This window comes from Felis catus, chromosome D2, assembly GCF_018350175.1.
Source record: "Felis catus isolate Fca126 chromosome D2, F.catus_Fca126_mat1.0, whole genome shotgun sequence".
Classification (NCBI taxonomy): domain Eukaryota; kingdom Metazoa; phylum Chordata; class Mammalia; order Carnivora; family Felidae; genus Felis; species Felis catus.
In genome coordinates, this window is record NC_058378.1 from 15,388,818 (window position 1) to 15,401,800 (window position 12,983).

The window sequence follows — 12,983 nt, forward strand, 5'->3', positions numbered from 1 at the left end:
ACTCTCTCCAGCGTTACCCATCTTACACCCTCCCATGCCTCACTTCTCGCTCTTTTTCTAAATATCTAGACATAGAGACGTTTCTACTTGCGTGTGTCACCATGTTCTCATGGCTGGTTTGCTTGTCTGCTCCCTGGGGAGTTGTTTAACCCCCTTTAAGCTAGCCATTCTGTCTTGTTATCCTTTGAATTCTCAGCATGTATTACATATAGGATCCAGCCTCTGTAATCCGTACAATAAGTATTTGTTGGATGAGAGAATAAATGAATGATTGAAATGATGAGAGAAATTTGAATTTGAAATTTGTACCAGAAAACAGGCTGAGAATAATTGCTATAATCCACTGAAGTGTTTAGCTCTGAGGTTCCTTGGTATCTAAGGCAAAAAATGAAATTCCACGAAGCTTAGTTTCTCATAAAGGAAGTTGTTATGGGCTGATTTGTACCTCAGAACGTGACTGTTTGGGGAGATAGGCTATTTAAAGAAGTAATTAAGTTAAAAAGAGGTCATTAGGGTCAAGCCCTAATCCAATATGGCTGGTATCCATTTTTTTTTTAAGTTTATTTATTTATTTTGAGAGAGAGAGAGCACACAAGTTGATGGGGGGGGGGGGGGGGTTGCAGAGAGAGAGCGAGAGAATCCCAAGCAGGCTGCGTACTGCCAGCCCAGAGTCCAATGTAGGACTCAAACCCATGAACCCTGAGATCATGACCTGAGGCAAAGTCAAGAGCCAGCCGCTTAACTGACTGAGCCACCCAGGTGCCCCAGGCAGTATCCTTCTAAGCAGAGAGGATCAGGATGCAGCTACACTTGGAGGAAAGACCATGTAAAGACACAGAGAGAAGACGGCCATTAATAAGCAAAGGAGAAAGGCCTCGGGAGAAACCAATCCTCGATCACAGACTTCCAGCCTTCAGAACATCTCCGTTGTTTCAGCCACCCAGTCTGTGGCACTTTGTTATAACCACCCTAGCGAACTGACATAGAAGCCAAATCATTTTTTCTCTGCATTAAATTCTGAGATCCTTTTAAACAAGGATTTTTATTTAAGCAGCAATGAATAGCACAATATGCCAGAATCTTTAATAACTTCTGCAAAAGGTAGACATAATCGTCATGTGATTTCTTTTATACTGACCTTACCTAACAGCAAAGCGTATATAATATTAAACCCCAACTTAAGGACAGTATTTTTCTTATAATTCAGAAAAATGCTATCCTCTGTGCTGCTGCTTGCCCTTGACCTGTTTCCCCATTGTATGTGAATTCCCAGACCACAAAACTGTAAACTGTGGTAACGCTGTGCACATATTTCTTACTGGAATTTTTTGTCCATGGAGCATAAAGGAAAAGGATGCCCTTTGTTGGGGGAGGTTTACTGTAAAGCACAAATCCATTGTCATCAACAGAAGAAGCTCTTCCTGCTGACATGACACCAGGCAGTTTCCACTAAGCTCTCTCTCATGTTGGAATAGAATCCCAGACACAAGCAGCACCTACAGTCTCCACTTTCCTGTAATAGTACAGCCAATCCGTCCTGTATGCGACCACCCTGTATACTGCCTTCATGATGGACCAGCTGTCCCTGGCAGGGCCTTTTGAATTAATATTTTATGATCTGAATAACTTCATGTTCCATAGCTGAGTCAGTGAATTAGCATCTGGGAACAAAGAGGTGGTAAAATTGGCCTCCTCGGAGAGCTCTGCTGTGGGCTCCAGTGAAGCAGGTGCACTGCCCATATGCGTGCCAGGCACTTTGACACCAGTGACTTTCACTGAATTAGGAAAAAAAATCAGCCCAAGTATAAACTTCTGCTTTATAACTCAAGGAGAAATGTGTGCGACCTTTCAATAGCAGCTCCCCCTCCAAGGCTGTCTTCTTTACTGTCCTCATCCCTTTCCTGGTCTCGGCCCTTCTTACCAGTCTCCTGTGTCTTATGGGAGTCAGCCTACAGGAAATTACAGCCTATCTTAAATCCTGTTTGGAAGAATACAGAGCCAAAGCAAACAAATAAAAGTACAGATTAGAATGAGCTAGCACTTTCACTTCTGGGTATATATCCAAAAGAATTAAAGCAGGGACTCAAACAGATATTTCCACGCCCATGCTCATAGCAGCATTCTTACCAATAGCCAGGGGGTGGAAGCGACCCAAGTGTCCATCGACAGATGAACGCATAAACAAAATGTGGTACATCCTTACAATGGAATATTCAACCTTAAAGAGGGAGGAAGTCTGACACAGGCTACAACATAGATGAACCTTGAGGACATTATACTAAATGAAATAAGCCAATCACAAAAGGACAAATACTGTATGATTCCACTTACTGGCGGTACCTACAGTAGTCAAAAACATAGACAGAAAGCAGGAAGGTGGTTATCGGGCTGGGCGCAGAATGGGGAGTCAGTATTTAATGGAGATGGAGTTTCAGTTTGGGAAGATGGAAAAGTTCTAGAGATCTGTTGTATAACAATATGGATATCGTTAATACTACTGAATGGTACACTTACAAATGGTTAAGATGGTAAATTCTGTGTTGTTGCTTTTTTTTTTTTTTAAGCACAATTGCAAAAACAAAAACAAAAACAGGCTAGAAATAGAAGATCTACAGGGAACTGGGGTGTCCAGAAAAGGCTTCCTGAAAAGCAATGGCCAACAGCAAAGGAGATCGATGGGGGCTTTGTCTTTAATGGCCTCTGCACAGAGAATGGCAAACAGCACGATGTGGCAAGTCTAACAGGAGCCTCTCCACTTAATCTGACACTCCAAGAAGCCACATCCTACTCTTAGGACTAACTAAACACACTCTGTCAACACCATCCCCACTAAGGGGACTGCATAGAAAACTGCCTGCCTCAAACTTTGGTGTGGGATTGCAGCCCTTATTCATCCTGGATCACATGGCTGATCCAAACACCTCACACAAGGAGTTTATGTTAAGATGGTGGCAGCTTGGTATTGCATTCTCGTGCCTAGCAGAAACAAAGGCGAAGTTTAATCCTGAAGAACACAGCTTTAATATTGCTGTCAAGGAATTCATTCAAATAAAGATCCAAGGAAAATACGATTCAGTGAAACGTTATAAAATATATTAGAAAACATGAGACCATGAATAAGAGCCAGCAAAGTCAACAGAAAGCAGAAACAGACTCTCAGTGGATTTAGAAGTTGTAATGATCAGATTCAGAATATGGATTAAGAATGTTTCACGTGTATAAAAGAAATAAAAGAAGGGATTGCAAATGTCAGAAGCAAAAGGCCACATAATGACCAAACAGATCTGAAAAAGCACCAGATACTAGAAATGACCCATATATAATAAAAATAAAACTTTAAGGGATTTAATGGGAGATTTGACACGTAAGATTTGAAACAATTATGTACGTGTAGCACCGAGAGATGAAGAGGTAAATAGGAAAGAAGGTTAAGAAGCGTGGAGGTCAGGGGCATCTGGGTGTCTCAGTCGGTTAAGCATCTGACTCTTGATTTCAACTCAGGTCATTATCTTACCATTCGTGGGTTCGAGCTCCATGTCTGGCTCTGCGCTGACTGTGCAGAGCCTGCTTGGGATTCCTTCCCTCTCTCCCTTTCTCTCTGCCCCTTCCCTGTTCTCTCCTTCTCTCTCTCTCTCTAAATAAATAAACATTAAAAAAAAAAGAAATTTATTAAAAAAAAAAAAAAAGGAAAGAAGCATGGAGGTCAGGACAAGAAGGTTTACTGTTCTCCTTGTCAGAGTTCCAGAGGAGATGAAGGGAAGAGCAACGAAGCAAATATAATTTAAGATTTAAAGTTTAAGATAACCCACAGATACAGGCATTAGTGCCTTGGCAAACTGGTGAGGAAGGGACAAACATTTTAGTAAATGGCGCTGTGACAATAGTGTTCTTTATGGGAAAGAAAACAGACCCTTATCTCATATCATGTACAGAAACCCCTGGTAGATGCATAACTTAAATGTGAAAGGCAAAAGTATATAATTTTAAGTACAATTATATAATCAAATACCCTTACGACTCTGGGTAGAAAGGGATTTGATAAACAAGGTACCAAAAGTGCAAAACTTTTGTACTGTACAGGAAAAAATGGATAAATGAGATTTCACTTAAATTAAGAACACCTGTTTATCAGTCACACCATAAGGAAAGTGAAAAGACAAGCCATAAACTGGGAAAATATCTGTAACACGCATGATTAATAAAGGTCTTGACATATGGGTACATATATGCATATATACACACACATGCACACATAGACACATATAAGCTACTGAAAGACAAACAAGCAGCCAAAAACTAAAAGTGGACGAAGATGCTCAACTTCATTAATAATGAGGGAAATGCAAATTAGAATAAATTTGAAATATTTTATATGCCAGATTAGCAACAACTAAAAAGTACCTGATGCTATCAAATGTTGGTATGGATGGGGAGCGACACGATGTTTGTCTGCTGTTAGTGGGAGTACAGACTGATAGAATCACTTTAGAAATCTTATTTTTCCAAGGTGTTTTCTAGTAAATTGAACATTTCCATATCCAGTAATTGCATTTGTGCGCTTTCTGGAAGCGTCCATTTGCTTCCTAGTAAAGCTGAACGTGTGGTACAGCTGAACATTTGCATTCTTAGCAATTCCATTCCTAAGTGTATGTTAGGTGTCTGTTCTAAAGAAATCCTTGCACATATGTACCAGGAGACATTTCCAAAAATGTTCATAGCAGTGTAATAGTAAAAAAAAATTTTTTTTTGAAAAAAAAAAAGACCCTAAATATCCAACAGTAAAGTAGATAAGTAAATTATGGCATGTCCATATAATGCAATATTATTCAACTGTGAAAATAGATGCCACAGCTGTAAAACAGCATGGATCAGGCTCAGGAACATAATGTGGAACGGAGGGGAACAAAGGCAAGTTGCAGAAGCATACATAGGCTGTGGTTTCATATCCACGAGGTTCAAAAACATAAACAGTATAGAAGTTGTGGATGTAATAAGCAGAGTAAAACAGAAGAAAACAAAAGGAATGATAAACACAAAACTCAGGACAGTGATGATCCCTGAAGGAATAGGGAAGGAGAGGTGTCCGCGGTGTGGCCCCCAGGGAACTTCTATGCTAGCGGTAATGCCCTTTTTGTTATACTGGGTGATAGCCACACAGCTATTCACTGAATTGGGGTTCGTGGGTTTTTTTTAATACTCTACATACATTTAAAAGATATGTATTTGCATTGATTCAATATTGAACGAAACTATTCGTTTTTAAAAAGCATGGCACCCTAGGGGCACCTGGGTGGCTCAGTTGGTTAAGCATCTGACTCTTGATTTTGTGTCAGGTCATGATCTCACGGTTTCTGGGAGTTAGCCCCATGTCGGGCCCTGGCATGCATTCAGCATCTGGTTTTGAGTCTGTGAGACAGTTGAAGGTCTAAGAGGTGTTTTCTTACAGGCAATAGGATGCCACAGACTGAGTCCACCGTATTCTTTTTTATTTTCCTATTCCCAACCTTGTGCCGGGCTCAGAAGAGTTACTCATTAAGTATGTTAGACGAATCAAGGAAGAGGAATTTTCTTTTCAAAATTAAATTCTTCTCCACAAGATTAGAGCCAACCAGAAATGAATCTGGGCTTAAAACGTTTTGAACCTGGGATTAAATTTTCCTCTGTTTCTATTTTATTGGTTTAGATTTTTTCTATAGGTATTTCCGTTTTTTCTTATATCAGGCCTCACCAATGACCTACAAAATTGGCAATGAAAATTTTTTTACTCTTAGTAAAATTTAAATATTTATTCCGATGTTGCATTAAATAACCTATCTTTAAAAAATGAAGCCATTTAAGATCTTTAGTTGAATTCTGATCTTTTATGAGAACTATTTTCATGGAAGTTTCTTGGCCTTAATTAACATCAGTGTTTTGATGGGAGTAGCATCAATTTAATGGTACGTTACAATGGAATGGAAGTGTGTCGGTAAGAAAGACCCTTTTTGTTGATCGTTATCTTTCTCTTAGAGTACCCTTTTTAATGAAATATGTTGGTTTACATTTCAGAATTTGAACATCTGCTTTCTATACTGTTTTATTATGAGGTACGTTTATGACAGTAACATGTCAGTGTGAAACCCTTTCTCTGTTGTTTCTTTTGGTATGTAAAAGCATCTGAGCCAGGATCTGGAAGACTCGTCATGTTCTTCAACACAAGGAAAATTTAACCGAGAGCAGTTTTACAAGTTTATCATTTTCCCTGGCAAGTGGATTAAAGTCTGGTATGATCGACTTACCTTGTTGGCGTTACTTGATCGGTAAGCCACTGAGCATGCGAACGTACGGAGAAAAGACACAATGGGGGCATAACAGGGCACTCACATGCTTATAAGAAAGAAATTGCCACTTGCTAAGGTTCTCTGGGACATTTTCAAGATGGATGCCTTTTGTGCTGCAAACCCAAAGGCGAAGCCGTGAGATCTTGACCACTGGAGAAATTGTAATTTAGCAATTACAGTAGGAGATTAGAGAATTGGGGGAACACGGTTCAGATTTAAGGTCGGCTCTGGGGACAATATTGTGTGTTGGTCTATTCACGGTTTGCCACATTTTTGTAGGAGGGCTTGGGGTTCATGGGTAGTGTGGGGCCTGGCTGACTGGTTGCGGGCAGGGGGAGAGGAGGGCAGATGGAGCCCTGTGATTTCTAGCTTTTCTCCTCAACAGCTGAGGCTACTTCTCACTCTTGTCTGAGATACACTAATTGGAACATTAATCTCTCCTTTAAACCCTTTACTCTTTCTCGTCTCTTCTTTCCATTGTTTGTCAAGATGAAACGCAGGGTTGGAGTTGCAGTCGCTGGGCGGGGAGGGAGAAGAGGGAGGGAGAAGGTCCAGTTAGTTAAAGCACGGTGGAGACGGGGCCAGGTTGGGAACTTCCCATGTCCATCCCTGCCCCCGACCTCACGATATACAAAGGACTGGATTTTCATCTTCAGGGGCTGTGCAGTTCTGATGGGAGTGTTGGTTTGAAAATTGAAGATGGCTTGAGGCACCTGGGAGGCTCAGTCAGTTAAGCGTCTGACTTTGGCTCAGGTCGCCATCTCACGGTTTGTGAGTTCGAGCCCTGCATCAGGCTCTCTGCTGTCAGTGCAGAACCTGCCTCGGATCCTCTGTCCCCTTCTCTCTGCTGCTCCTTTACTCTCTCTTTCTCTCTCAAAAATAAATAAACATTTAAAAAAGAAAAGAAGGTTCAAGATGCCTTTACTGAAATGTGGAGTTTCACAGTTAAATGCCAGCCAGTGGGGGCAGCGGGAAAGCTGATTGTCTGCCATCCTATGGTTGGTCCCTCAGTGACTGATTGTTATAGTAATGTCTTACTAAAAAACTATAGTCATGCAAAATTACAACAGTAAATTTCAGGACCCACAAGTCAGGGAATGGAGTTATAATGGTTTTTCTAACAACGCTACGTCACCCCAGAGGCACACACTTAAGATGAACGTTTCAAACGTAACTGGAATCATCCAAAATAACACATCCTGTTAGATGAGTTAGTTTTAGGGTTTTTTTTTTGAAATATTAATTTTTTTTCTGTTTAAAAGGAATTGCTGAAAGTTGGACTACCTCGTGTTAGCCCTTCATATTAAAAACAAATGTTTCTGTACGTTTCTAGGTGTACATTATTTAAATGCACTCAGTGGCAACAGATTAACTGAAAATCTAATTAAGGTCTAGAAAAGGATGATGAGGATTATTACAGTTTTAAAAAGTTTACAGTTTTATAGTCTTAATCGCTTCTGTTGCAGTGGGTTTGAATTCAGTGTTAAGGGATTTGTAGAGACAGCATTACGTCCTTAGGCATGGGTCGCTCAGCTGGTACAGGGGATCAAGCCCCGTGCCACCACTTACTAGTGCTGTGATCTAAGGATGACTGTGAAACCTCCCTGTTGCTCAGCTTCCTGTCTGCTAAATGGGGATCATCTATATACAGGGAGATTATGAGGTTTAAATAAAATTAGCTATGGAAAGTGTCCTTTAAATATTAGCTGCTGTTGCTGTTATTATGACCTGAAATGTGGCCCAGAACCCAGAAAGAAGAAAAATAAATAAAAATAAAATAAAATTAAGGTAGCCAAAGTAGATGCTGTCAAGTCCAGACACATTTAGGCCCTTAATTCGTAGGGGAAATCGTCCTGTTTTCAGAGCCCGTATCAGCCTACTTTCAGGCATCTCCCAGCACACTTGGGGATCTAGTTTTCCAGTTCACAGTCAATTAAGAGGGGAGATCAGACGACGTGAGGCCCGAGCTGACAGCAAGGACAGAGGAAGAAAAGCCCAAACACTAACCTAGAAAAACCAAGCAGCTTGGGACCTTTGCAGGGAGAGTGTATTCCCCAAACAGGACCATGGACCAGAATCACCTGGGAGCTTTGTGACAATACAGATTCTAGGAGTGAGAAGTCACCACTTCAGCATGGCCTTGAGTACAGTGTAGGGCTGCATTATGGCATCCCTCGCCAGCTCACCTTCTTTGTGAGGACAGTTGTGATCTGAAAGGCCTGTTTAAGAAAGCAGCAACTTACACAATACATTTTTTATGATGATTGTAAAGTTCCAAAAGGCACCAATAAATTACCTTTTGACATTCATTGGGGGACATTATATTTAAAATCCCCCATGGATTAATGAACTTGAGTTGCCAAATTAAAGTTTATAAAGAAGTTATGCATAATAAAAAACAAACCGTAAGGGTTGAGCAGGAAGTGGAAGAAATTGGTGAATTAAAAGCACTGAAATTGAGCTAATCATTGCTATAAACTCTCATAGCTTAAGGCTTTCTGCTTCATAATTTTCAACTTTACTCTGGAACTCAGGCTGATTTTCCTTGAAAATACTTCCTTATTCTCTGATTGTACCTTCACGGTTCCTGTGATTGCAACATCTCCTATTTGCTTTTGGTTTGGCATTCATTCTACTGAGGTGTTTTTGGACTTGTCCTTAATCTCCTTTATTTTCTCTTATACATTTTTTATTCTGCTATTACCCCATCTTGAAAAACACATAGGTTTTATTTTCATTTCTCTAGTTACGATCTAAAATAAAATAACAAGCTAAAATAAAAAGCTGCCCATCTGGGCATCGTTTTATTCATTTTTTTTTCATTAATTCAACAAATTTAATAAAAGGAAAAAACCACCCAAACCCCAGGCACCTGTTCCATGCAAGGCTCTGCACTGGGCACTGGGAACAGAGCAGTGAGTGGAACAGGTGTGGTCCCTACCCTCACGGGGCTTGTATTCTACTACATGAGACAGGCTGAAATAGCAGAGTGGAATAGGTGCCGTGAAGGACACACATAAAAGCCTGGGGTAGAGAAAAGTGGGGGACAAGGGACACCATGTCAGAACAGGTAGTTGCAGAAGTGTTTCCTGAGGAGGAAACATGCAAACCGAGATAGATATAAGGCAAGGAGGCAGCCCCGTAACAAGTAGGGGGAGAATCGTTCATGCTCTTCAAACAATCTCATTGTCAGTGTCACCATCTTGAGAACACGCTCTCATCTCTCCCATCCTTGAAAGTCCTTTTGGCCCACTTTCCCGCCAACCACTGTCCGGTATCTCTGTGCTCTTTTGCAGCAAAACTCCGTGAAGAGCTGCCTGTGCTTGTTTGTCTTCTCTCTTCTCTCATTTTCTCATAAACCCATATGTTTGCTCCCCGACTCCAACACTGCACTTGTCAAGGTCACCGTTGACTTCACTGGTCAGTCATCATTTTACTAGACCCATTTACCACCTTTGACAGAATCGATCCTCCTCCTTGGTATGCTTCCTCTCTTGGCTTCCAGGATCCAGCCCTCTCTTGGTTTTCCTTCTGCCTAGCTGGTTACTGTTTCACAGGACAGTCACCCATGCAGGTAGCCTCTGCCTCCTGACCCCCTTGATGTTGGGTGCTTCACGGCCCTTGGTCTCAGTCTCCTTTCTTTCTCTGTCTACCCTCTTTTCTTTAGTGATTGCATTTAGTCTCATGGCTTTAAATACTGCCGAGGTGCCAACAACTAAGATTTGGACCTACCTCCTGAATTGCAGACTTGTCTCTCCATCTACCAGCCTGACATCTCATGACCACAGTCCAAAACTGAGTTCTTTACCACTGCCTCGTCTCCCGTCTGCTCCACCAGCTGTCTTCCCCACCTCAGCTGACGACAACCCCATCCTTCTAATTTCTCAGGTTAAACATCTTGGAGTCAACCTTGCATCTTCTTTTCAGTCAACCTCTCATAGGGAATCGTGTTCACTGTTTCTCCAGATGTATCTGCTACATCTTCCCACCTTTTATGTGACCACCCTTGTCTGAGCTACCTTCGTCTCTCATCAGGGCCACTGCAATAGCATCTCCTGCCTCTACCTGTTCTCCCTGTGCACTGTTTTTTTTTTCTTTTAAGTTTATTTATTTATTTGGAGAGAGATGGGGCAGGGAGGGGCAGAGAGGGAGAGAGAGAATCCCAAGTAGGCTCTGCACTGTCAGCACAGAGCCTGACGTGGGGCTCGATCCCACCAACCATGAGATCACGACCTGAGTAGAAATCAAGAGTCAGACGCTTAACCAATGGAGCCACCTAGGTGCCCCCCTCCCTGTACAATATTGTAACATGCTGTTCTGCTGACCACCCTGCAGTGCCCCCATTTCACTCATGAATGAAAGCCAAAGTGCTCAGAATGCCTCAGAGTCCCCGTGATCTAGCCACTGCTTTGCTCTCTGACCTCACTTCCTGCTACTGCCATGGACTCCTTCCCACCCACACTGGCCTTCCTGCCATTATTCACCAAGCCAGGCATTCCTCCAGCCTTGAGGCCTTTGCACTGTCTGTTCCCTCTCCTCTCCTCTCAGATATCTGCGTGGCCAACCCCCTCGCCTTTCAAGTAGCACTTCTCTGTGGGGCTTAGCCTGACCTTCCTGCTTAAAATTACAGCAGTTCCCCACCCCCACCCCCACAGTTCTTCTCACCTTGTTCTGATCATTTTTTGATTGCGTGAATCATCCTCAAATGCTGTATAATATCCTTATGCTGTGTGCGTATTACTTATTTCATGCCATGGCCCTCTGGAAGGAAAGCTCCAGAAGTTCTGCTCATGGATGTATTCCAAGCCTCTGGAGCAGTGCTGAGCCCTCTTGAGTGACCAAACAAATCAACCTCCCTTCGCAAACCAGCTCCCCTTCCCAACTTCTGCCGTTGATGTTGCCATGATCCTTTCTTCCCCACATTGAAATCTTGAGATCTTCTTTGTTCTTTCAGCCAAGCTTCACTGTGCACAATCCATTCCTTTCTGCCCTGCTCTGTGCTGTGTCTTGACATCCCATTGCCTCTCCAGTTTCCCACTGCCCTCTCAGGCCCTCGTTCCTTCTCCCCTGGAGTGTTGTTTATCCCACTCTGCTCTATTTCCTCTCCAGTGCATCTTGTCAGCCTCTGCCAGATAAATCTTTCTGACTTATCTGTACTGCCTCAATCACAGAACTCCTTGCCCAGTGAGTAAACTTTTTAACCCGATATTGAAATATAGATGCATAAGGAGCTGTGAGAGTGGAGTCATGGGGTGCTGGGGCAGAGGAATGGAGTCGTGCTGGGGGAGAAACCGGTGGTGGGGGGGAATACTTTTCAGGAACGTTATTTTCCCCCCCTAAATAGGAAAAATGTCTGTTCATTTAACTGAAATTTTTGATTTAAAAAAATTTTCCTAAGCTTTAGATGTCTTTAAGTATACATCGAAATGTTATGAGCACACTAAAAAATACATAATGGATTTTATGGACCTGAACTAACAAAATATATTCAGCTCTATAAAAAGCACGTAATGGAAAACAACAAAAAAAAAATCCCATAAATTTTCCTTTCCACCAAAGGAGGAATCTTGGTCCCCCCAGGAGTTGTTTTTTTTTTCTTTTAACTTTCAACTTAAGCATGATAATATCTGAGTTCTTCACATTTCTATGTGTCTTGATTCTATACATCTCAAGTGCCTGATTAAAAAATAAGCAAAAGGTATGAACAGACACCTCACCAAAGGAGATATACAGGTAGCAAATAAGCATATGTAGTGACATTCCACATCGTATCATTGGGGAATTGCAAAGGTAAACAATAGTGATATGTACTGCACCCCTATTAGCATGGCCAAATCCAAAGCACGAACCACACCAAGTGTAGCCGAGGATGTGGAACAGTAGGAACTCCCTTCATAGTTAGAGGGAATCCAAGATGGCAAGTCCATTTTGGAAGATAGCTTGGTGGCTTCTTGCAAAACTGAACATGTTCTTACCATGGGACCCAGCAGTCATGCTCCTTGGTGCAAATGAGTTGAAAGCTTAGGCTAACACAAAAACCTACATATGGATGTTTATAGAAGCTTTATTCATAGTTGCCAAAACTTAGAAACAACCAAGATGTTCTTCAATAGGTGAATGGGTAAACCATGGTACATCCATACACCATATGGATGCATTCCATATACTAAAATAGTATTCAGTGATAAAAAGAAATGAGCTATCAAGCCATATAAAGATATGAAGGAAGCTTGAATGCATCTTACTAAGTGAGAGAAACTGACCTGAAAAGGCTACCCGCTGTATGATTCCAACTATATGACATTCTGGAAAGGAAAGTCTGTGGAGACATAAAAAGATCAGTGGTTGCCAGAGGTTGGGGGAAAGCAGGGTAAGTAGGCAGAAAAGGATTTTTAGGGCAGTAAAAATAGTCTACATGATACTGTAATGGTGGATACATTTCACTACACATTTGTCCAAACCCATAGAATGTACAACACCAAGAATGAACCATAGTGTAGACTCCTGACTTTGGTTGATAACAACGTGTCGATGTCGGTTGGTCGATAGTAACAAATGTACCACTCTGGTGGGGGATGTCGATGGGGGAGGGGAGCAGGTGTGTGTGTGTGTGTGTGTGTGTGTGTGTGTGTGTGTGTGTGTTTGCGGGGTGGGCTATGCGAG

General features: G+C 41.9%; 1 protein-coding gene across 6 annotated transcripts in view; it reads left to right on the plus strand.

Moving 5' to 3' along the window:
* Nucleotides 1-12,983, plus strand: part of PCNX2 (pecanex 2) — a 299,548-nt gene that overhangs the window by 67,134 nt on the left and 219,431 nt on the right. For all 6 annotated transcript variants that reach the window (XM_045039935.1, XM_023240399.2, XM_023240402.2 and 3 more), the window contains exon 10: nt 6,154-6,299. In XM_045039935.1, the coding sequence (XP_044895870.1) occupies nt 6,154-6,299 (146 nt within the window). The remainder of the gene's footprint in view (nt 1-6,153; nt 6,300-12,983) is intronic.